Below are 26,202 nucleotides of genomic sequence, written 5' to 3'. Positions count from 1 at the left end.
TCATATACCGGAATTATCATCCTAGCATGGTTAGAGGATGAAACATTCCGTAAAATATATGTGTCACGGGACAGAAATGATGACAAAATTGGTTATTTTTTATTTTTTACTGTACAGATCAATTCTGCAATCAGTGTGTGCTGCCAGGACCTGACCAAGAGAATTGACAACCAGACCTGCCTGGATATAATGCTTCTAGCAGAGACTTTCTCACTGAACACTGTTTATAACATGGCACGTCGGCATGCCCTCTGGTATTTCACCAATATCTGGCCCATTGCTATAGATTTTGTGGAGTTGGAGAAGGAACCATTACAGGTAGACATCTCTATCAGCATAGCTAATGTTGTCTTTTCTCTGAGTCCCAGACTTAAACAGACCCTCTTTCTCAGACTCTTTTCCTTTTCCCAGAAAATGTTTGAACCTGGCAGACCTTGTTAGCTCACTTGGCCATATGGGAACTTGTTGTATTGCCTTGCATCCAGCATTTATCTTTTGTTGTCTGTAAACATAGCTAGTTTTGATTTTTCAAATATTGCCAGGTGAGTTTTGATCAAACTCTTTGCAGGGTTTACAATTATTTTGTTCTGTGTGGTTAATGTAGCAGTGGTGTAACTTTCTTAGCGACCAAATATGAAAAACCCGCTTTTTACTTCCTCTTTTGGATGGAGTAGGTTTAACCCAGCCTGGTAGGAATTTGTATTAGAACATAGTCCGAAAAATTGTGTTCAGGGTGGCATCTCTAGCAGCCATGAAGATAAGCCTATTTTGCACTTGCTCTTTTGAACTACTGAACCAGGTTTGATAAAATATAGTATGAATGTTTCTTAGGACATGCTTTATGAGAATTGTTTAAGGTGACACTAGCTATGATGTGGTGTCCATAGGTACTATATGTGAAATCTTTGTTTGCTTTGTTTAGTTAGTTTTGATTAATCTTGTTATGAATGACACATGGTCTATCAAAATTGTACTTGGTAGTGTTGGTTGTGGCTTCATTAACAACCATTTTGAAAACCTGTCTTTCTGCTTCTCTAGAATGGCAGAGCCAGTTTTATCAAATTTGGTTGGATTGTTTATTAGGATGTACTCCGTAAACATCATGCTTCGGGTGGTTCCCATAGAAACATTGTGGTTTGTTTCATTGTAATGGTATGGAATGCCCATTTGAAAAACTTGACTTCTCACTTGCTTCTGAAAGGTTCAGTGGTGAATATTTTGCAGGAAAATGGTATTACACATTGCCAGTTTAACTCTTTATGCAACAAATCATACAATATTCACAGTTTTCGGGGCATAATGTTGATGACTTTAAGTGGGATTAGGACGACAGTTGTTGAGTATTGGCAGAGTTTACTTCATGGTGTAAAGTAAAACTGTTAGGTTTTAGGTAATGGCAACTATGTGCCCTCAGAATACTTTGACATGATCTCTGACCCAGGACCCTCTGATTCTGAGCCAGTACCTTCCACAAGACCAGTCTGTCAGAAAATTGTATTATGCTTCATTATTTAAGTGTATTCATTAATTTCAGAGTTATCTCTCAGACCCAATGCTGAATACCAGTAGTGAGCTGGAAGTGTTCCAAGCATTAGAGAAGTGGATTAATCAGGATAGGTCAGGCAGACTCGCTGTGTTCTCCCAGCTTCTGTTTGACTGCATCCATGTGAAGGATATTGAGGACGAAGAGTTAGAAGTGATAATGTCATCACCTTTGGTAGAATTAAACCCAGAAGTCATATCCTGGATACAACAGCATCGACAGCAGCAGAAGCCAGAAACTTGGGTATGCAGTTTATGTCATCCCTGCCCTACCCCTCCACCCTGTACCCTGAAAAATGTATACTTTGGAAATTGTAATTTTCAGTGGTGGACTACTAAGAGTTTATTTGATTTCTTTGAACATCTGTACTGTTTACAAAGAGCTTTAACATCTTCTTTACTTAAATTTATGAGAAGCCTGAGATAAAAATGATGTTTACTTCGAAGACTCTTTACACAGGGCATGTTCATGACTTGTTGCAGACCCAAAATACATGTAAATTTGCACATTTGCACATAGAATTGAATTGACAGTATTCCCAGTTAATGAAATGCATCCATGCATCAGTTTTGTAGCTCGACCGTGTACTGTTGGTCTTATGAGTCCCTGTTTCAGAAGTTTCACTATTGACCAGACTGTCTGAAATATAGATGTATAATAGAAATACCATTTTGGATTCATGTTATCTAGCAGCAGTTGAGAATGAAGGGTAAGCTCTGTTTACAGATTAGGGAAATTCAGACTTGTCATATTTACACTAAGGGCATTCTCTTTTTAAATACATGTAAGATTGGCATTATCTGTAGTTTTTTTTTTATTACTTTGAAAGTGACATTGATCATTAGAGAGTATGCACTTTTTAAATGTGATGGAATTATCATCATTTTGGAATTAATCAACTGACAAAATTGTCAAATAAAATTTTAATATGTTCTTTATTCTCAATAAGTAAGCAAGTTGCTGCTTAAAATTGATTTTTCAATTAAAGTAATTAGTTTGGGTTATTATCCTGCTGTTATTGTCCTTTTCTTATTTTCTTATGATTTCTAGTTTGCATATATCGAACATCTTGGTCATGGTTAACATATTGAAATAAAAACTTGAGATATTTAATAGATTGAAAGTTGAATGAGCTAGCGTTGCAGCTGTAACCAGAATGGACACATTGACATTATATGAGACAACTCCGGAATTTATACAAAAGGTTCACAATAAACGAGAAAAAATTGGATTAACTGCCTCTGAAGCAAAAACATATTTTGCCTCATGTTTAGGTAAAAAAAAAATATTGATATGTAAAACAGTACAAGCTAACCCCTCCAAAAATATGATTTAGAAGAAATTAACACATAAGAAGCTAAAAATAAACTGATGTACACAACCTTGAGGTTTTCTATTGTGCTGTATATACAATCATATCTATTACAGATTCTCATTTCACAACTAATTGTAGGCATTTCTATTCAGTTTCATAAGATGATGCAATGGATGTCAGGAGAAAATAACTGCTACTGTAATATAGAGAAACCTTTTTTCCACTTCAGCACATTCCAAAATATCCCCACTTTTTATAATGCATTCATGTATATATTTAGACATTTAACCTTGGATAATTATTGCTTTTAATTCTACATCAGAGTCCATGGTTTGTTCATGTGACTTAAAATTCAGTTTTGGTTCCCAAAACTTCAGCACTGTTCAGGGATTATGGACATAATTTCAGTAATTTCACAGTGTTGGCTTAAGTGCTAAACCCTGACCTAAATAAACATTTTGCATGTTTCTTTGGCAACAAACTTTTTCATTTGTATTCACATGATCTGTTAAAAGGATAATTGGTCAATGTATAACAGGTTAGTATCTAAATTGGTAATTAAACAATAATCAAGGGACATTGGGGGAAGCGTTTAAGTGTTTGTTATGTGGACTGACAGAATGTACTTTATCAATGAAGTTGCATCTGAATGAATTGAAAATAACAAATGTACATACAAGTATGACTCCTACCAAAAATAAGTGATTATGCTTGCTTCATCATTTATCAATATTAAACTTGTCAGATGACCTAACCAGGAATCATAAGTACACACACACACACACACACATGAGTTGTTGGCAGACGGATACAGTAGTGTGTGCTTAGTTCGGTCTGAATACAAACAGTAGGGCTATAGTAAACACATGTCAAGTTCTTGAGAAAAATGTGTCACATGGATGTATATTTGGGATGAAAGTACTGCACAGAAGCTGGACTAGGTGTTGTATTTAGGATAGCTGCTGCATACTACATTATATATCAACATGCAAACAAACAGTTCAAAAGTTATATGGGGAATGACTGAAAAAAAGAACAAATCACATCATTTCTCATGTTATTTTTTATCAACCAAATAAAATAAGCCATGCAGTCATGTTACATATTGTATTAACGTCTTTCTTTACAAGCTAATATTTACATGTGATTTCTTTTTGTTTAAAGATGACTCTCTTTCTCTCTCATCTTTTCTCCCCCCCCCCCCAATTGTTCATCAAACTCACACAACTTTTTATATTTTGTGATGCACCTAAATATTCTCATAGGATTCTTTGCTCAGAATATATTCTTTCATCTCTTGCAGTACATGTATATGAATACATTTTGGTTTGCAAAGTCTTTGAATACTAAACAGCATTGTATCCAACTTATAAACAGTAATCTGCACTGTCTGCTTTAGATCATTTAACAGGTAAATTCCACACAATGTAGAGGGCATCCTCTATTACATAATTATATAGCTGCAGCTTTCCAATTGGGGCAGTAAGATTTAATCTGTCCAGTACGATCCATAGTGTGGACACACGATGACCACAATGCATGGTCTGTGGTGGACAGATTACTTTCCATTGTGGAAACAAATTATCTAAAATCTCTGATGCATCTTCTGTATACTTGCAGCAAAAAAGTAAAACTGCACAAAAAGGAACTCTTTTTAACTCAACTGGCCATTTGGTCTTGTAAAAATATGTATCATTATTTTCTGTTTTCAACAATTTCTCTAAAATAGGTTTGGTATTTCAGCTTCCATTTCGACATATTCCGTACAAGCTGCTTTTAGTGGGAGGATCAAGGGAGATAGAGGATCACAGAGTGCCATGCCTTGATATGTTTAGCATCGATGTCAACAATGGAAGTCTTCAATCAGTTATAGATCTGCAGAGTTTATTTAATGGGCAGCAGACTTCTTTTGATATGGGTTACCGTGTCAGTGTAGTTGGTAAGTTCACAAAGAAACCATGATGTAGTCAAGAATAAAATGAAACAAAAATATTATTGTAAATCACAACATCTTAGTGAGTACAAATTTTGGCAAGCAAATTACATTTAACAAATATGTATCCTCAAAACAATAATTTGACAAAACATTACTTATCAAATACTCTAAAACATTTTATTTTGATAATATGTTGAGTAACAAAAATTTAATGCTGCTTGACGATTATGATTAATATTTTTTTAGTCATTAATTAATATTATTTTAGTCATTAATTAATATTATTTTAGTCATTAACTAACGGGACACTACCATATATACTCATCTATAAATCGAGTCCGACCCCAAGATACAGTCATTTCTGCCATTGCAAAATGTATTCTGGATGTGTGCAGTTTGTTTGAATCAATAAGTGGAACAAACAACATAGAGCCTGATCCGCTAGCACATCATGCAACAGCAGATCAATGTCACATTTGTTTGCTGTTTTGATACACTTGTTGACTGGTAAAGGGATGTGTAAAAAAAAATCCATTATTGATTTACAAATTTTAAACAGTGTACAATAGTTAGCAACAAAATATTTGCTCTTAGTTTTATATCCTGTATTAATTTCTTACTGACAAAATATCATAATGAACTCTTGGTGTGAGGTGATATCATTGGCTGTAGAACAGGGAATTCCCCATTTAACTTGAAGCTCACCGACTTTTCAGGACTGAAACAAAAAACTCTCAGTATCAAAAGCTTATTGGTATGCCAACCTAATGCACAATTTTGATTTCACTTTTTATTTAAGTTCTGTGAACAGCGAATTAGTGGTCTGATCCCTTAATCTACATTTAGTTCTTAGAAGTAATGAGAGTACATTAAAGGACAATATCGTGCTCATGTTGTCTGTACAATTTAATAATGACAGTTATCACACGAATGTCATGCTTTTGTAGTAATACTTTTCTGTCATTGGCACAGAAGAATGATTTACATAAAGTAACTTACCATCTTAATTCACTTATAAGTCGGGTCAAATTGCAAACAACAAAACTGTTCCAGTGGCCTAGTAGTTAGAGCATCCGCCTTGGATGGGGAGGTCGTGGGTTCAATCCCTGGCCGAGTCATACCAAAGACTTACAAAAATAGTACTAACAGCTGCCTCGCTTGGCGCTCAGCATCAAGAGGTTAGTATTAGGACTGGTCGGCCTGGTGTCAGGATAATGTAACTGGGTGGAACATCATGCTACATGTCTGCGGCATGTTGCCCCAGTGCTAGACATCACTATAAACTGTTACACTGCAGACATCGTAGCGATATGACTGAAAAATTGTTAAATCTACGTTAAAAATCCAAATCACACACACACACGCAAACAACAAAGACCCTGTTATGCTATAGCATAATGTGTCTGCAGACCAGAGTATATGTTGTTCTACCAATTGCTCCTAATAAACTGAACAGACCCAGATCTGCCAGTGTATTATCAGGGTTGCATCTAGGAACATGCAAAGTCCCTCCCCCCCCCCCAATTTAAGATTTCCTGCAAGATTTTTAATCCTCTGTGGGCAGTATCATGCAAAAAATAAGAATTGTGTGAATTTGTTTGTTAAGAATGAGTTATTTTATTATGTTTTGCTGTAAAATTCCCAGTTGTCACTCTCGGCGAATATGTTGTACTTAATCTATAGTTCTAAATACATCACGTATTTCTGTGTCATGTGCTCAGTTCTGATTGGTTAATAACATAGGTCAGAAGAGCACATTTGATACTGAGGCTGGCTTGGTGGGACAAGTATTAAATGGCTAAACCAGTTAAAACTCAGACACTATTTCATTATTTTAGCAGTAACACTTCTAATAACAGTCAGGGTGCAGAAGTTCTGTCAGTAGGTACAATGACAGCGAACAAACACTTCCTCTGGCTAATCCCGTATTGGACGATGCTAGTGATGATGTGCTTAAAGATGGCAGTGATGAAACTAAGGGTCCATCTAATGCCAAGAAGAAAAAAATGTACTCTTTCAATTCAGACTGGAAGCAAAATCGACCATGGCTAGAAATGAATGAAAAAATTAGATGCTTTGCAGATGGTGTGTAAAAAACTGGCAAAAAAATTCTTTCACACTTGGAAATGCTAATTACAGGACATCAACCCTTGACAGACCTGTTGAATTACCAGCTCACAAACAGGTGATTCAGGATTTGAAACTAAGTGAAAATCTTAAAACTACATGCATGACGGCTATCAGCAAGAAATCTGAATCAATAATTCATGCTATGTCAATTGCCTATTACTTGGCGAAGGAGAATACTGCTTCTCTAAAATATGGCTCACTGTTGGATTTTGTTGACTTTCTGGGTGTTGGTGTTGGCAACATGAGAGTTTGAGGAAACGCAACATATTCATCAAGGGCTTCTGTAGAGGAATTTCAGGTAAGTTCTTTTATTTTATTTACTTTTTTTTCTATTGAAATTTTGATGGAAAAATGGTGTTTATTAACAAGCAACCAAAACATGATCAATTAGGTTCCAATCAGTGCATATCTTGAGAATCCCTGTTACTAAAAATAGCACATAGCATTGTGATTTGCCAATGAAATTGCATTCGGTAGCTAGTTGTCATAACTTCCTGTCAACGATTAATGGTGGATAAAGTTTTTCTTTTTTAATCAGTCTGGATAATTGGTACCTGTTTCTTTTGTCATGAAATTCTTTCCTGTCTAGACAGGTCACATATAGTATCACTGTAACAAGTTTTTGTGTGTTTGAAATGATGATACAGTTGCTGTTGTTTGAATAATTTCCTGAGCATGTAAGGAGTTGCTGTCGACATCAAGATACAGTGTATTAATCAGACAAACCCTACCACTTGAAACTTATATAATGCTTTAGTAAATAAGTTATTATTATTTGCTCTGATGATCATTGCAGCAAATGACATTGACCCTGATTTGCTTATATCACAACTGTGCATATGTAGGGACCCATCAATGATGTATACAATACCAATGTTTTTTGTTTTTAAAATCATCATATACAGACAGGCATAATCACTTCCTTCATTACTATAATTGAATGACTTTAATTAATGGAGAGAGAGAGAGACTGTAGTGCCATATTATTTTAGCAATTAATTACCTTGATGGGATTCCTTAAGATGACCGAATTATCACAAGGCAACATCCTCAGACACTCCATGGTCTAAGGTTAAGGTTCTTGCACAATTTGCATCTGATTTTGGTCATTTTACTTTGTTTTTTTTTATAATATATTTGTTTTACATTTCTCAAATACTTTAATAATAATAAAATAATAATAATGATGATGAAATACTTTTATACTTTGAGTTATCATCAAGCTTTATTTTTTTTCCAGGATTACATAGCAACAGTGATAGAATCTAAGTTAATGCAGAAAGTATGATGCTGTCCATTCATTAGCATCTTAATTGGTGAGAGTACATATATTTCAAATACCAAGAAGCTGGACATTTATGTGTGACCCAAAACCTGTTTTGGCATTGGTCTTTTGCTAAGACTATCATAAAAAGAGAAATGTACCCTAGAGACAAAATGTGCAGACTCTGGCAGATTGTACATCAACCTCATGCAGACACATTTCCAAATCTTCTTCAGTTAGCATCAGTGGTCATAATTATGCCACACCAAACTGCTGACTGTGAGAGAGGAGTCAGCATCAAAATCGAACCAAAACTGCAGGAAGAAGTCAGCTTGAAGAAATGGTTCTCAACAAACTCATGATGATTTCAATTGAAGAACCTCTTCCGAGAGTTTCAATTAAAGAACCTCTTCCGAGAGACTTCAACGTTAACAAGGCATTGGTTGAGTGGAGGATGAGGATGGACAGGAGGCTATTTAGGAAATAGTGATCATATTTGCAGAATAATGCAGTCACAATTACAGTCTGTCTAGATGTAGATGTATATATGTTCCAGTAAAAATTTAACTGCTATAGAAGCTGTATATATTCTTTCCCTAATTCATTTTGAGCTTTGGACTTTTCCTTAAAAATTATTTTTGGGCATCCATGAAAGGAAAATATGTGCTCTTCTGATCTTTCTTAGTTTGGATTTGTAACCAATCAGAATTGAGCATGTGACACACAGGAAGTACATGACACTTTTAAGATTGGCCAGAGGAGTGACACTATTTGCAGTCTTTGGTTTGATTCTTTAATGGTTAGTGTGTAGATAGAATATTGTTATTAGTGTGTAGATAGAATATTGTTATTAGAAAACATAAGACTTTGATTTCAGTTTTAAGTGTTATACTACAATATACAGAAGACATGATATGCATTAATTATATTTGCTATTGCTCTTTTTGAATACATTGAGGTTTTTTTTTACACCATACTGGAAGCTCTCTCTCTCTCTCTCTCTCCCCCCCCCCCCCCCGGGCTACATTGGCCCCACCCCTTTTTTCAGATTCAATGGGGGCAAGTACCCACATTTATCAAATCCTAGATGCAACCCAGCATTATGTGACAGCATAGCTAGATCTGCTTAGTTTACGGCAGGACTAGACTTACAGACAAGTGCGCACAGTAGATTTATACCTTGTTATGAGTTTGTAGAAATGTAAATGTCCAAGTTATTCATAGCAAATGCTTTCTTTTGACTGTAATAGACCTGGTTCTCTAAAGCTTTAATATAATAGATGGGGATGGTGGTTTTTTTATGTCATAATTTAAACTTGTTGTTATGTCAATATATATATAAACTGCTGAAAGAATGAATTTGATCATTTATGCTGTACATCAAGTGTGATCGCCAGTCTTGTGATAACAAATGTCGAGTTCAACCTCGCACATCATTAAATAATCACAAAAATCTTCTGGAATCTTGTTTTATATGAATTTGTCCCACCCAGAAATATGTTTATCACTCTTAAATTGCCACCAAATCATTTGAATAGCACTAAGGTCAATGACTCCAACAGCTGACACCATGAAAATACGTCTGCAGGCAAGATGGCTGACCCTAGATCACATGACTGGTTCCACACAGTAAATTTGTCAAGTTCACATTTTTGATTAAATTTCACTTGTTGATTGTAAATGCTGGCCTTCTTTTATACAAGTATAAGTTTGTTTTGAATATTTAATAGTGTATTCGTTTTTATGCTGGTCAATTTATTTTCAATGTTATCAGCATTCATTGGTAGTTGTGTACTCTTCACCCAAGCTTAACAGTCTTGGTTACGACTTAAAAGTATGTTGATGTTTGATGGACATGACACAAAACGTAATGTTTATATATTTGCTAATGACAGAATGTAAACGGACAAGTGATGATAGTTAAATTGTATATTAACCCTCAGTTTGTGTCGCTGGTTGTAGAGTATCTGTTCGGCACCACCAGACCTGTTTGGCGTCCTGGACAAACTGATTGGTTAAAATTATGTAACATGACTATTTTCCAAAATAGGAGCGAAATTCGAAATTCGGCAGATAGCTGTCAACATTAGCACCTCTATCAACATCTCTCTATCAAATAAAAAGAACACTGAATAGAGGTAGTTGTAATTACAACTTTATAGAATGACATTAAGATAATTATAAAAAAATACGAATTTTAATTTCTTTATTCTCAAAAATAGACTGGAATTACATATATATAGTACAATAATAGGAATCAATTCAATTCAAACAAATTCAGTTCACTGCTATTCATTCAAGCCTAATATAAAAGTAATATTTTACCACATAAATACGTAGCTATCTCCTGTCACACTAAGAAATTAGGGATAACTTTCAGAATACTTTTCCCCGAGTGGCCGAGTGGTCTAAAGCGCTCTCCGTTACGGATCACTGCCATCTCACCTCTGTCTGCGTGGGTTCGAGTCTCGGATTCGGCTAATGTGGGTATGTGAGAAAGCTTGCCAGTAGCTTCTCGTGGGTCGGTGGTTCTTTCCGGGGTTTTCCCGGGTTCTTCCTCCACCATTAATACTGGCCGCCATGTATAGCCTATCGTGTGCTGAAAAATGGCGTTAAACCCTACAACAACAACAACAACAAAATACTTTTCCATGGGTCATCCATTTCTTGCTGAATAATTATGTTACGGTTATGAAGGCCAACATATTATAGTATTTGTGTGTTGCATATGTTACACGTAATCAAACACGTACATTCATGTTTTAGTCATGTTTCTTTTATTAAGCATCTTATCACAGTTTCTTAGTCAAAATAAAAACGTCCTGAGTTTGAGCATTTCTTTAAATTTATTATTACATTTACACAAGTTAGCCCATCCTCCCCAATCTGTTACAGTACTCACAAGTTGAGTCAGACTGCAAACAACAAAGATCTTAATATGCCATAGCACTAATGTGCATGCAGATTAGGGTCTTTGTTGTTTGTTCTACTGATTACTCCTATAAAACTGCACTGACCCAGATTTGCCATTGCAGTTTGCAGTTGGACTCAACTTATGAGCGAGTATATATGGTGTGTGTGTGCAGGGCTTGAAAAACCTGCTGATCTTGATTGTTAGATTCCTAAGGATTAACATCCTGTTTCCAAACAAGTTACTAAAGCAACAAATTCAAGCAACTCGGTGGTATATTCATGTGTACAAATATTACAAATTTAATACATTTTTAAGGTCTGATGTATTTAAGTTTGCATGACAAAAAAAAAACCCGGATAGATGTGTCAGGTTTGAATTATGGTCTTGGTGTAATGGTCATTATAGATTCTGCTTTCACTGAGAGGCAATGAAAAAAAACTTTAAAAAATTTTAATTATGAATATTATGTATCTGAGTTTGCAAGGATGCACTAAACAAATATTTTATGACTGCAAACTTTGCTCCTTCCTGTTACGTTTGTAAAGTACTAGAATTTACATTACACTTAATAAGCTGTAATTTTAAGTCATGATTATAATAAATTCTGAAACGTGGAATGTCATAGAAAAAATCATAAAATAATAAAATAAACTAGAGACAAACAGTCATACATATAATTATATTGTTATAAAGGATATACAATATATCAATTTAAATTATACAGTTTTATATGGTGCATTAGCATTAAGTCCATTAGGATACAGAGTATCTAACTTATGAATCCAATAAGTTTCTTTTATGAGTCTATTCATGTCACCATGCACAATATCTATTGGCATGAAAGAAAAATCAAGTAGAGAGTGATTATTGGTGTTAAAGTGTGCTGAAACATTAGAGGAAAATTGAGGATCTCTATAATATTTTATATGAAAGCGATTTAAAAATAGAAAAAATCAGAGCTCTTAGTTTCATCCATGCCTTGTCATTTGAACTTCAGAAGTGTAAAATTTGGATACCTGAAATGTTTCTATAGTAAAAGTCACATGGGTCATGAATGCACGTTCACTCATTTTAAATTAAATATAAATTGTTCTTTTAAAATTTAACACTAATTTTCTTTAAACCAAGTCTGTTCAATCCTAATTACTGAATGCTCTGCACCTTAACTGTCAACAAGAAACTTCCAGACGAAAATGATTGCTCTCTACGGTCTTTTACATTGGTGGCCATGTACTAAACTGGGTCAAGTAAAGAGCATGTTGAGTGGAATGGTCACAATATCGGGTAGTACGAATTTGTTTATCAGTATGCATAGCTTTTATTGTGACATCACAGCATGTGACATTAAATCTGGATTGTACTGGATAAAACCTTTAGGTTCATTTCGTCCAAAAATGTCTACCTACTTTAACATTGAATTTGCCATAGGCACCTCTCAGCGCATCTAATTAATGACATTGCAAAGGAATGTATATATATAAGAATCCAAAAGAAGTGAATGCTTGCCACTTAAAGGTATGTAGAATCAAATTCTAAAAGTTGTCACCCATGGCTGAAATTGTGTAGAATGCTTACATGACCTGTGTGACTCCTACTATAGGACGTGTAATTATATGGATCACCCCATTGTTTCATAAATTCCCGATGTCCCACTAAAAATGAGTAAGCACACAAAAATATTGCATAGTCATTATGTTGTGAATGTAACGAAACCTGTAACATTCAGAATTATTAAGAAAGCTCATTCTGATCGTGTAAGTCTGTGATCATCTGCCATAATAAGCTCTTATCAAGGGACTTTTTGCAGTTTAACAATGAGATGACTTGATTGTTTATCTGTTTATTAAATCCATTATAGCAACTGCACATGACGAGGTTGTACAATGGCAGACAAGCAATTCTGGTATTCGGTGGTAATGTTTCTGCTTGGACATTGAGCTCCAGTGGTTACAACAAGGTGACATTGGTCAAGAAAGAACTTGACCAGTTGTAAGTGTTTTTTGTATTCATTCAGATTGATATATCTTACATATATTTGTTGAAACATACTTTAAGAGTTTTATTCATGGATACTAATCACATAAAACTGCTCCTCTCCTCCTTAAAAATAAAAAATTTCTACAGGCAAGAAGTCCTGGAGGACTTATACAGTCCAAGTACATGTATGTATCCATTTATCAAAGATTGTTTATGGTTATTGTTACGTATTTAACTATATATGAGTTTATGTGTTGTTTTGTTGTTTATAAATCCAACATAGTGTTTAACCCTTGTCACCATCCTTCTATTGAAGGAAAGGATCTTTACTTGACTGGAGGAGAGACTGTTTTGGGCAAGAACAAATGGATGATGGATGTTTGGAAATACGATGGATTTGAGGAGAGCTGGAAGGTTGTGACTTCACTTCAGGGGCCTCGTAGACACCATGGCATGTGTAGTGGTGACGACTCATTCTTTCTTCTTGGAGGTTTTGGGAGATATAGAGTGATGCTGGATTCTGCTGAACAGTATCACTGTACAAAAGGTAAGACAGTGTCCATCCCAGATTATTATAACTGTACAATAGGTAAGACAATGTCCATCCCAGATTCACTTAAGCAGGTGGTACACAAAATATTACATGTATATAGTCTCTTGCACAAGCAGTCAGGGTCCCCGAGTGGCCAAGTGGCCCAAGGCACTCGCCTTTACAGATCACATAATTCTCACCTCTGTCTACGTGGGTTTGAGTCTCAGGCTCAGCTGATGTTATATGAAAAAACTTGTCAATAGCTTCCCGTGGGTCAGTGGTTCTCTTCTGGGTTTTCCCGGGTTCCTCCATCATATATAGCCAGGTATAGCCAATTGTGCTTAAAAATTGTGTTAAGCCCACGATAACAACAACACAAGTAGGCTTTATTGAATATGAGACTCGTGAAACAAGTTGAATAAAATTATATACCACAACCTGGATTTAGCAATCATATGTCTTATTTTCCCTGATATACTCCTATTTTTTTAAGATCATTGGAGTTTGAAGATGATGGGGATATCGGGTATATTAAAGTGCATGCAAATTAAGGTTCTTGGCATAGCTGCAGAAAAGTTTCACATGCTCCTTGACACTCTGCCAAAGCATGGGAATGTTGTGAATACAGTCCATCTCTATCTTAGTATGGTCGCACATATCTAATATCCTTGAACTCCTTACACATCAGAGAATAGGTAAATGTGACCATTGACACAAGTTTCAACACATCAGATTTCTAACCACAAAATTAGGCCCATGGGTCATAACATAAAACCTGTTGGTGTCTTCACTTTATAGTGTGTGTGTGTGTGTGTGTCATTTGCATAGCTGCCAACCCTCACTATTTTGGCATGAATTTCACAGCATTTTCAATGATTCACGGATTCGCGCCACATGCAGAAAAGTCATGAATTCCCGAATTCTCAATTATTTTAAATCTTTAATAAAATAACTGATTTCCCCATAAGCACTAGTTGTGATCTCAGCAGTTGCCAAAATGGCCTGGTACTGGTGGTCGTGATATTAGTGGAACTATAGCTGATTGATACAGTTGGCCCGGTAGCATGCATTTTAGTGTACTTTAATCTATATGTATAAGAGTAGTTCTACAAATGCTTTTGAGAGAAACTGGAGCCTAACCGGAATTTTGCTCTGTGCATATGCCGCAAACACTGATTTGAATTACCTTTTGGCACCGCATCTTGAAAATATCTTCACCAACAAGGAAAAAGAAATGTATTGCACAAGAAGTAAAGTTTAGTTTGGAATATACCTAAAATTTGCCGTGCATTTGGCCATCAAACACCGATATACATCATGCTTTTTGCATGCAGTGTGCCTCAAATTTTAGCATTGTGCATTGTGGCAGAGACGATGTGAGGAAGCACACTGGTAGCAAAAAGCACATAGAGGTTGTGAAAATAAGAACTCACAACAGATTTCAGCTCTCGATGTAAGACCTGCAAGCTACCAACACTGAAGCATTGTTTGTGAGTTTTCTTGCTGAACACAATCTACCTTTATCAGCTGGAGACCATGCTAAACATTTGTTCCTACAAATATTCCCGGATTCCAAGATCGCTTCACGAATTCATGTCAAAATTCACAAATTTTTATCCTTATTTTCACTAATTGCGAGCCTGGAGGGTTGGCAGATATGCATTTGAATTTTTAATGTAGCTTTAACAATTCTTCAGTCATATCGCTACAATGTCTGCATTGAGGCAATTTATAGTCCCACCCACTCACATTATCCTAACACCAGGCTGACCAGTCCAGCACAGACCTTGTAATGCTGAGAACATAGCAAGGCAACTCTTAGTACCATTTTTATAAGTCTTTGGTATGACTTGGATGGTGTTTGAACCCGCAGCCTCCTGCATTCGAGGCAGACACTCTAACCACCAGGCAACCGGAGCAGTCTCCCCTCACATCATAGCTATATACATCTAATTACTGGTGTTATATAAAATAAAATTTTGTTCATGACTGTAAAATTGTATTGATTATCTATAAAGAAGATATTACTTAGCTGATTTTGTACAGGGGTATAGATCTATGCTTAAATGTTAAGAGTGCATATGATCTATAAATAGATATCAGGTTTCTAAGAATAAACATGTTTTTGATTTTTGAGTTATTTATGGTTGGCTAGTTAAAGTGAGGTGGATGAGTACTGTGATGTAGGTCATGTGAACAGGTACTGTGAAATATAAGATTGAGTAATAAGGTCTGTCATATGAGGTATATTTTGGACATAATTGTAATAGACTATTGGATATATATATGTGAGCAATATATTCATTCCAGATTTGGATTCATTCCTATTTGGAGTCTTATTTCATATGTTCTTATGTCAATTTCAGCATGAAAAGTTATTTAATGTTGTGTTTAGATATAATATGAGAGTAGACGTTTGTTTGGATTATTCATTGGAATGACACTGTGCTCATTGGACTAAAATATTCTGAAACTATTGTGAATTTATTCAAAGGAGTTTTAGACAATGGCATTGCGATGTATTATAACTGTTGGCAGACCAGTACATTCAGGGATCTGAAATTCATTCAGAACATTTGCATCTTTTGGACTTGAATAGAATTTTTTGGGATTATTTTGGATTCATTTCATAATAATGTTAAATTCCTCTTAAATTTTCATTTTATGACTTTGATAATTAAATTATTTGTTGAATGTTATAAAACTTGTAGGTTTGCCTCATTCTGGTGCTTAGTTTATGACCATATAGTAATAACATTATTCGTACAACCTACTGATGTCCTCACATTATAACAATATACAGTCGACTCCACTTAACTGCACATCGGTTAACTGCACACTCCGGATAACTGCACGTAGTCACGCCGGTCCCGTTTTTTCCCAATGCTTTTCAATGGGAACAAACTTCAGATAACTGCATTTCACTTAGATGCACACTCCGGATAATAGCACGATAAATGTTCTGCCTGTGGCACATTATTCATTACAATTTTACTCCGGTTAACTGCACAATGTATAGTCGGGATCAGTTATTGCCAGTCCACTGCTGTAGCGCTTCAAATAAGCTGGCAATTAAGCCCGTAAATGCGACTCTGTAAATGACTGACATGTAAAGGACGCCATACGTGGTAGATATATGTATATTCCCGCCCACCAGGGAGCAATAGCGTGGGAACAATCATATGTTGCAATAGATGACGGTCTTCAGACAGAAGGTGAAATCGACGACTCAACCATCGTTGCAGCTCTTACTGAGACAAAACAAGAAGAAAATGATGAAAGAAGTAATAATGACGACACAGTAGATGACCAGGTTTGATCTAAAGTCACTATTCAGTCACTCCAGAATTTATGCAGATTCATGGAACAGAGAGAATGTGAGCTGTTTGAACCGTTTTACAAAACAGAGTCAGCAATTCACCAACTTATTAGTAAAACTTGTGTGCAAACATCAATTGCCGATTTCTTTCGGAAATCGTCAATTTCATTGTGTTTGATTTAACAATATGACGTTAGTGCTGTTCATTGTAGACTCTTGTTTCATTTAAGTAAAGGTTGAAAGAGTGGATTCTAATCATCTTTATACATTATTCTTCACCTATATTCGTGCCGTGCTGATTTAAAGCTGTACTGTACCGTACTTCGGTTAACTGCACACTCCGTTTAACTGCACAGTCTCGTGACGGGCCCGAGGCTGTGCAGTTAACCGGAGTCGACTGTACATATAATTACTGGGTATGAAAATACAAATTTATACATGCCACTGGCATTAACCTCAGGGTCAATCCCTACCCCATAACTTGGAATCCTTGAGTCCCCCACCGTTAAACCAAACACATTTATAGTGACAACAGCTCCTCTGATTTGATTGGAACATCTGAGAGTTTGGCCATCCATTTGGAGAAAAGAATTGAGAGGTCTGATTGAAACATAAGTAACTCCTATTTTTCTTATATTCAGAAATGCATGGAATCATTTGGCTATTTTGTATCATAAAGCAATTGTCTTTTCTTCATAATGCATTTGGCATAATGGAACTATACACTTTCTCTTGAAAATCATCGTAGTGGCTCTATTCCAAAGCTTTAGATGTTTTTTGTCTCAGCTAGAAATGATTGGTTTATTGATGCAGTAAAAGGTTTTTCTTATAAGCTTCTTGTGAAAAATAACATGCTACTTGCTACCATTAATAAAGCCATCGCCAATATTTCACACGGTGTTTCCAGATTTGGCTATTGCAGATCGTATGTCATGTATATTTGTCTCACTGCTGTTGAATTCTTTTAATTTTTTTCCATTAATGATTCCCCGCACACACACAAATTAAAAAGTACGCACCAGATTGCACCCATTTTAGAATATCTTCTTAGCAATTTCTGGCAGAACATTTCTCTGCTGCCTCCTCCACCCTACCAGCCCTAGCTAGACATGCCCATGACACATATTCCTGGCTCCATTCAGAATTTGTATTATCTGGGGTTGGCATCTCTACTTGCTGTGCATGTAAAGACAAATTTATATATGCAACTGGAATAGCCCTAGGGTCCATCCTTTCCCTGCAAAGGACTTTGCTTCATGTCACACTTGAAATCTTTTGTGATCAAACTGTAACCATTGTTATGTATATTTGATTAAATTATATCTGATTTAATATATATTTATTTCAATTTAATTGTTTGTTTATCAGTTGTAATTAAATAATTTTCATTACATGCTATTGTAATGTAAATTTATTCACTGGAGATGATACTTTTTCCAGAAAATAATTTAACCGTGACTGTTTGTTTTGTAAACACCAGGTGTTGATCTAGAGCCTGACCTTGATTCAAAATTAGTAGCAACCATGTAAATAAGTTCTATTTTTATTTTAAAATGATTGGTTGTTGTTGAGGTAATGATGGGACTACATGTTTAAGATGTAAACAATTTTTATTTTTTATTTCTTAGAGTAAAATGATTGGTTTTCGTCAGGCTATACTTGGTGTACTTGATCTTTAACAAGTACATAATTTCTACGAGGTTCTGGAACATGATCACGTGACCCCTTTTGCATTTTAGAATACGATATAACCTTTGTTTTGGTGAGATGTTCTCAATGTTAGTTGGGCTGTTACACTGGAAGTTGTATATTGTGCTGTTTGGAGTTATTTCAGATTACTTGGATTGAATAGGATTAATTCTTTTTTCCTGGAAAATATGTGTGCTTATTTGAAATTCCTGAGCAAAGACAACTCTTATAAAAATTCATTCAGATTTCCAAAACTGGAGTGATATTTCTTGTTTCTACAAGGAACTATAGTCTTCATCACTACAGATTACAACATACGTCATCATCTTCCATCTTGGATTCTTCTTTGGGACTCGAACTTGAAATCATTAGAACATTTTGTTATTAGGACTTGTACAATTTTATTCGTGGATTATTTTTGGATTTGATTCTATAAAACCATAAGTTCATATTTTTTCATTTTTACAGAATATTTCCAGGGAAATAAAGTATTGTATTTTTCAAAGCTTGTTTTTTTTTTCACTCTTTCTTGTCTTACTGTTTATTCGAGCCTAAACACGTAACATAAGACCATGTACATACTTGCTTGGCATGAAAAGACCAATGCTGTAACCCAACTGAAACTTTTCCCTGGGCAGTCCTTATCCTCAGGAACTTCCCCTTGCAGTTCAAACTTTGAGGTGAAGTTCAAAATGGGGAACAGTGTGGATTTGTGTTTTACAGACACAGAATTATTGTTTTAAAATTTAAAACAGTGCAGTTATTATTGGATGTAAAGGATAGAAAAGTTAAATGGGCCAGAAGTATTTATTTCTTCAATGTTGAATAATTGTAGCACTAAAATTACAAAAGTACATTTATGTCTTGCTTTTCATTCCCAGATGAGTGGGTAAGCCTACGACCAATGTTGCAGCCTGAATTCAATCCAGGGGTAGCTGTCCATAGAAACAAGCTTTACTGTATTAGATCTGTGATCCAGTCTTATGACCTGCAGACTGGTTCTTGGACCTTAATCAAACAAAATCTTGACTTCTCCATCACTGGGTCAGTCTACATATATCATAATTTCATATACATCAAGTCTTGTATTACAGACAGTTTTGTGAGACTGAACTGCAAGAATAATACATTTGAAAAACTAGATGGATTTGAGTGTAGCGATGTGACATTTAGTGTTGACAGAGGCAAAATTTATGTGTATGATGGAGATAATCATTCACTCTTAAGTCGTTCATTGAATGGAAAATTCCTAAAGCCAATTATAAAGGAAATGCCTGAAAGACTACATGTGTCCAGAAGTCAAATGGTACTATTACCTTATTACCCTAAGTGGAAAGAAGAAATATAGGAATATCTGAATAAAGACAAACCATTATTCCTGTGCTACAAAATTCATCAGCACAGATTAACAATTAGCTTGGTTTATGTAAGTTTTTGAAGTTATTGCAGAATTCAGACAAGAGTTCAATACTGAAAGGTACTAATCAATGAAATGTAAAGGATTTTTAATAAGGGCTATTCCATTTATACATACCCCATGGGGGGAGGCACATTAAAAAATGGGTGACCACCCATAAAAGTGATTTATTTCATACCACCACCAGTCATAAAAGTGAATTTTGGACACCAATGCTCATGCATAAAAGCAAATTTCGGAAATTCATGACTGTGCATGCAAATTATTTTTATAGAGGTGAATTAAATATTAATTTTATTATTGTTAACTTGAATAGAAGTATTAAACCTAATAGTCAGAAATAAAATCTAATGGATCTAATTAATATTTATAATTTTAAAGATAATATGATAAATATAAAATATTTTGTGAATAGTAATAATAAAATGAGTTGTTCATTTTTGATCAACCGGGTATTTGTGGTTTTCAGGTTTAAGGATGAAACATTGTCTTGACAGTTTATTTGGATTAAAAACCCAATATTTACATGGTTTAAGATCAGTATGTGTATAAGCACCTAAATAATAATACCCAGAATAGTTATATATATATATATATATATATATATATATATATATATATATATATATATATATATATATATATATATATAGTATTTATGTTTCTATTTATTCTGCTTTCTTTGCCATACATGTAAGTTTCAAAAATTATTTTCAAGATAGTCAAGGTAATATGTATTTTGTATAAAGGGATTAAAGCAATAGTAAAACCACAAGATGCCTGAATTACTTTTATTTTCTGTAAACATGGAAGATGTTCCCCAACAGACTGTGAACATGCAGCTTTAATTGTCTTATATAAAGATGACACATGTCTCATGTGACACCTTTTACATGCAGCATCATTGAATACTCTGCCAACCCATTTGAAGCTTTTAGATATTTATATATTCAATCAGACCTTACAAAACAAAAACATTACCATACTATATATATATATATATATATATATATATATATATATATATATATATATATATATATATATATATATATATATATATAGACACACACACACGCAATGTTGTTGTCTTTCCCAGGTATTATTGTTGTATTTTGTCTGAATTTGTCAGCTATTACACCTGTAAAATTTCTGCAATTTTTAACCACACAGAACTCGTTGGATCCACAGATGCATGTAGTTTAGAAACCAAAAACAATTCCACAAAACAGTTTTCCCATGTCAAAGATTAAAATTTTGAAATATGGTAGGTTTTCACGAGGTCAACATATAAAACCATAAAATAAGTTATTTTCACAGTGATTTATGAAAATTTGTGCAATTTTCAATAATTTATCATTTCAAATCTAAACTTTTACTCATTTGAAACATTTAGACACCACTTCTGACTTCAAATCAGTGAGAATGCAGAGATATCATTGTTTTAGAGGAACTATTTCAAAACTCGTGACTTTTCTATGAATGTTTACATTAACTGGCTGGAATTGGCCTTTTATCATACAGCTCACAGCAGTGTCAAGTAACAGTGACTTATTTATGGAGAGTACCAAACTGTATTTGACCAGTCAGTGGCAAACTCACAGTAATAAGATAAGAACAACATGCTGGGAACCAGTCCATTTCCGGCTTACATAGAAAAGTGCAAGTTTTTAAATAGTTCCTCTAAAATGACAATATCTTGAAATTCTGACAGTAAATGGTGTCTAAATTAAATGTTCCTTTTCAGTTAAAGTAGATGTCAAATTATTAGTTATTGTAAATTTGGCAATTATTTACAAGTCACTGTGAAACTCATGTTGTTGTTTGTTTTTTCCTTCTTTCTTATAAAATATGTTGACCTTGTGAAAAGCAATGAAAAAAGACTGTTTTCAAGATATTTCTTTTTGCAACATGAAAACTGTTCCATGGAATTGTTTTTGGTTTCTTAAACTAAATGCATCTGTGGATCAAACAAGCCTAGTATGGCTGAAAATTGTTGAAATCTGACAGGCCTAATAGTTGAACAATTAAGACAAGTACACCAGTAATGCCTGAGAAGAAAACAACCTTATATATACATATCATATCAGTATCTCAATTTTCTTTTTTTAAAAATATGTTTGAATATATATACATACATACAAAATATCAGGTGGGTGGAGTTGGAGGAGTGTCCCGCACCAATACTGAAGCCTGTGCATTTACAGATACAATTTCAAAACTCAGTATTTTCTGGACACAGTTTTCAAAATATGTAGACTTTAGGCATAATCTTTTTTCCCAGAATGTAAACTCCCGATGGAATATATCCCATAATATGAAAACCATATGTTGTTTAATGATATATTGCATTTCTTTCCATCAATTTGAAGATAAACAGGAGATTAACTCTGCATGGCCATACTCAAGGTAAAAATTTACACAGTTCACATAACACTACACAAGAGTACATTCTGACATAATTGTGTTAATTTGTATTGAAATTGACAAGTATTTTGTTACATTTCATTTCACCAAAAATAGGTGAAAATTAGCTTAAATAGATTTTTAGCTAAAAGAATTCGTATTTCTAAAATCTGGCTAGTTGAAAAAATTTCTACTGGGATATAATTCCCACTAAGAGTGATTACTTTTAATTCCACAAGAAATGTTTATAAATCACTGACAGAATTGCAATATAAACTAATAAAGTGAAGGAAATAACTTCTTCAATATAACACAAAAACTCTTTTCGCTCATTTTTTGTCTTCTTTTTTGTTTATTGTTTCTTGACTTACTGCAGCCAGAAAATCGGCTTTTCTTGTCCTTGATGAATGAACTTGCTGAAAATGATCACGCAACAAGAACTTTAATTCTGGTACTGTCAGTTTCGACAAAGGCGAGTCCTTAATTTTCTTATGCTCCACATTTCATTTTTCTTTCTCCTTTATCTTCAAAATATGTTGCTCAGTGTCCAACACACTTGTACCTATCAAGTTACTCACAGTTTCTATATTGTTTTCCAACTCGTGTGGATTATTTTCTATAAGAAATTTAATGTTTCGAGATAGCAAAAATAAACTCGGTAATCGAAACAAACTCTGGTATACCAGATTAAAAAGACAGTTCATCGATTATGTTTACAGCTTCCTCATATGGTAAGTAATGTTATTCAGGTAAACGGCTGATGTCTAGATTGAGGATTGGTTGAATTTTATATCTGGTAATTATGGATTCGTCATTTAGTTTGTAAGTTGCAAAACTGTAGTGAGATAACACTGAAGGTGTGGGGTTGGTCATGTAGTGGTACAGAAATGTAGCACCTTTTGCTATATCCTCTAAGATATGGGGTCAGTCATGTAGTGGTACAGAAATGTAGCACCTTTTGCTACATCCTCTAAGATGTGGGGTCAGTCATGTAGTGGTACAGAAATGTAGCACTTTTTGCTATATCCTGGGGTCAGTCATGTAATGGTACAGAAATGTAGCACCTTTTGCTATATCCTCTAAGATGTGGGGTCAGTCATGTAGTGGTACAAAAATGTAGCACTTTTTACTATATCCTGGGGTCAGTCATGTAGTGGTACAGAAATGTAGCACCTTTTGCTATATCCTCTACGAGTTCATACATCTCACAAAGTTTTGACTGTATTTCTCCACTTGGTTTTACAAGAAAGTTAGTCAACTGTCGATGTTCTGTAGTATCCCTTTCTAAAAACTTTTTTATTTTCCATTTGTGATTCTGGTTCAAGACTCATTTTTCCGTATCTGGTTGACTATGAGCATCCAATTTGTCTTTAGAGTATGGGACACCTTGAATTCACTGTATTGCATCTTTTCTGGCATGTTCCATATTTTCTTGGAATTTATTTACATCAAACACTCCAGCATCATCAGACTCATCTAGATATACACGTTTTCATGAAATCACACCTCGCTGGCTTAATGCACGGTTTTCTGCGGTGTGTACTCGTTCAGCACTGTGGTATTTTGAAGCACCTTCTCCCAAGCTTTGGCATTTATATTTATCAAGGTCTAGTAGATGCCTAATCAAAACAGAGCAGAATTGGGTTATTTTATTTCTTGGTCTTTCATCACCTCCTCCATCCACATTGACTAGAATTTGAGACACTAACTTACTGTGTTCATCTATGAAATGGTGTTTATACCTGTCCACTGACATTAGATGTAACATTTCATTCATATGTCTGAATGCAGTTGTGTGTTCAAAGAAATTAATTTTGACATCAGAGGCCCACTTCCCCTTAAATATGTTTTTGAGACACCAATAGTTCCAATTCTTGACTGTAGATGAAGTTACGAGTCAACTGTTGCAACTTTAACAAACTGGTAAGTTGTAATAGAAAGTGCTCTGTTTGAATCTTTCTCCCAGTCATGATCGCTGTACTGTACTCTGATCCAAGATTTAGATGGGTGTTGGACGACTTCAACATCTGCATGCACCAGTGCTTTGTCATCTCTTGCTAAGATGCAGTATTGTTGCATTGATCTGAGTGAATACTGCAAATCTGCCATGGCATAATGAATATGTATTGATGGATGAGCAGTAATATCTCTAGTAGCCTTCCATATAGAAATCCCTGGATTAATGCTCTTCCCTTCATGGTGTCGTTTGGCCTGTAAAGATTTAGATCTGAAGTTTTCAGTGTAGGTGTATGCTGTTGATAAGGCTGTCAGTGTAGGTGTATGCTGTTGATAAGGCTGTCAGTGTAGGTGTATGCTGTTGATAAGGCTGTCATTGTTGGTGTATGCTGTTGATAAGGTTGTCAGTGTGGGTGTATGCTGTTGATAAGGCTATTGGAATGCTGAAAACCTGATTCAAAATACTGGCGGCTCTTGGCATATCAAGCCATGACTTTTCTCCAATAAACAGTGTCTCACAAATTAATCTTGGGTGTGACTTAATTCCGAAACCTTTGCTATCAAATAATGATAACAAACATGATGTCAGCTCTGGATATTCTTCTACAATTGATGGTCGGCCCGACCCAGGCAATTTAGTTGGCATTTCACGTTTGCGCTTTTTAGCCTGATATGCAGTATCTGAACATTGAGTGATCTCTTCAGTTAGTTTAATTTTTGCTGAGGTCTTGATAATGTTGAGCTGCAAAGTCTTCTTGTCAAATTTCAGTTCACTATGCTTTGAAAGATACGAAGCACTAGTAATAATAGTTATACAAATTTTAAAAGCTGTCTATCTTTTTGTGTGGTTGCAAACCTAAGAGCTGGCTTAATGAAATGCTGAACACATTTCATGGTTTCTTCTTTGACCAATTTATCCTTAGATGGCCATTTAAGTTCACTGATGAAGCGTCCCCATTCTACACCAGAGAGTCATTTTGTTAAGTGTGCCTGTGGTCCAAATTTACTCAGTTTGTAGACAACGATCAGAGGTAGATTACAAAGTAACAAATCTCTTGCATCAGTACTTAATACACATATGATGGAGGTGTACATTTTAAATCACTGTGTTCACTTCTGCAGTACTTAGCATAGAGATCCCATGGACGGAAACGACCAACTTTTCTATTACAAAATCTGCCACTTATTTTAGCCCATATGAACTTGAAACAGCATTTTTATTATTGTTAGTTTCAGTTTTCAAATAATGTAAAGCCTCATCCCATGTTTTGTGGTTGCCTGAAGTATTTAAATCGTACCACATACTATTGTTTATACCTTTTGCTCTTCTTTCAGATCTTGCCAAATTCAAATTTTTTTTTTTCCTCTTTAATAGCTGGAGTTCGTTTCCATAATAACTGTCTAATTTTTGATGTTCCAGAAGTGTTTGATGTAGATCATTCCGTTTCATTTAATTATTTGAGTAATTTCTCCATATGATGAACTGGAGTTTATTATAGCAGGGTAGTCTTCAACCAACCACTGTGGTGAAGTACCAGATGTCAAAAAGGCAATGGCAGCTCCTGTGCCAGGCTTCACAAGTGTTTTTTTAATACGTTAGGTTTGCACTGGAATAGTGCAGATGAGAGTCTAGCAAGAGCTGATTGCCCTTCTCATATATTAGAACAACAAAGGTGTGGTTTGGCTTCAAGGTAAATACCATTGCCTGAGGCTTATTCTTTTTCACGCTGTTTAAGTAAAACTCTGTAACAAGCTAAACAGGAGATTTGGGAACAGATCCAGGGGTAGTTGGCCACCATGTTTC

At 34.9% G+C, this 26,202-nt stretch overlaps 1 protein-coding gene and 1 long non-coding RNA gene across 2 annotated transcripts; both read left to right on the top strand.

Annotated features, from left to right (window-relative positions):
- LOC149773995 (kelch-like protein 24) lies at positions 1 to 20,984 on the top strand (the record flags this gene model as incomplete). The annotated part of the gene is made up of 5 exons (XM_089945921.1): positions 1 to 318; positions 1,535 to 1,786; positions 4,602 to 4,797; positions 13,396 to 13,626; positions 19,501 to 20,984. Coding segments are annotated over 5 exons (1,464 nt in total), but the record flags the coding sequence as incomplete, so codon positions are not given.
- LOC149773996 (uncharacterized) lies at positions 4,816 to 9,643 on the top strand. The gene is made up of 2 exons (XR_016417105.1): positions 4,816 to 7,222; positions 8,165 to 9,643. It is a non-coding gene; the product is annotated as an uncharacterized LOC149773996 (long non-coding RNA).
- Positions 20,985 to 26,202: the final 5,218 nt, after the last annotated feature.

The sequence above is a fragment of the Sinohyriopsis cumingii genome, unplaced genomic scaffold (genome assembly GCF_028554795.1).
Source record: "Sinohyriopsis cumingii isolate HCF-2022 unplaced genomic scaffold, ASM2855479v2 utg000459l, whole genome shotgun sequence".
In the NCBI taxonomy this organism is placed as follows: Eukaryota; Metazoa; Mollusca; class Bivalvia; order Unionida; family Unionidae; genus Sinohyriopsis; species Sinohyriopsis cumingii.
Note: the sequence above shows the minus strand (reverse complement) of the source record. Positions and strands in the feature narration are given on the sequence as shown.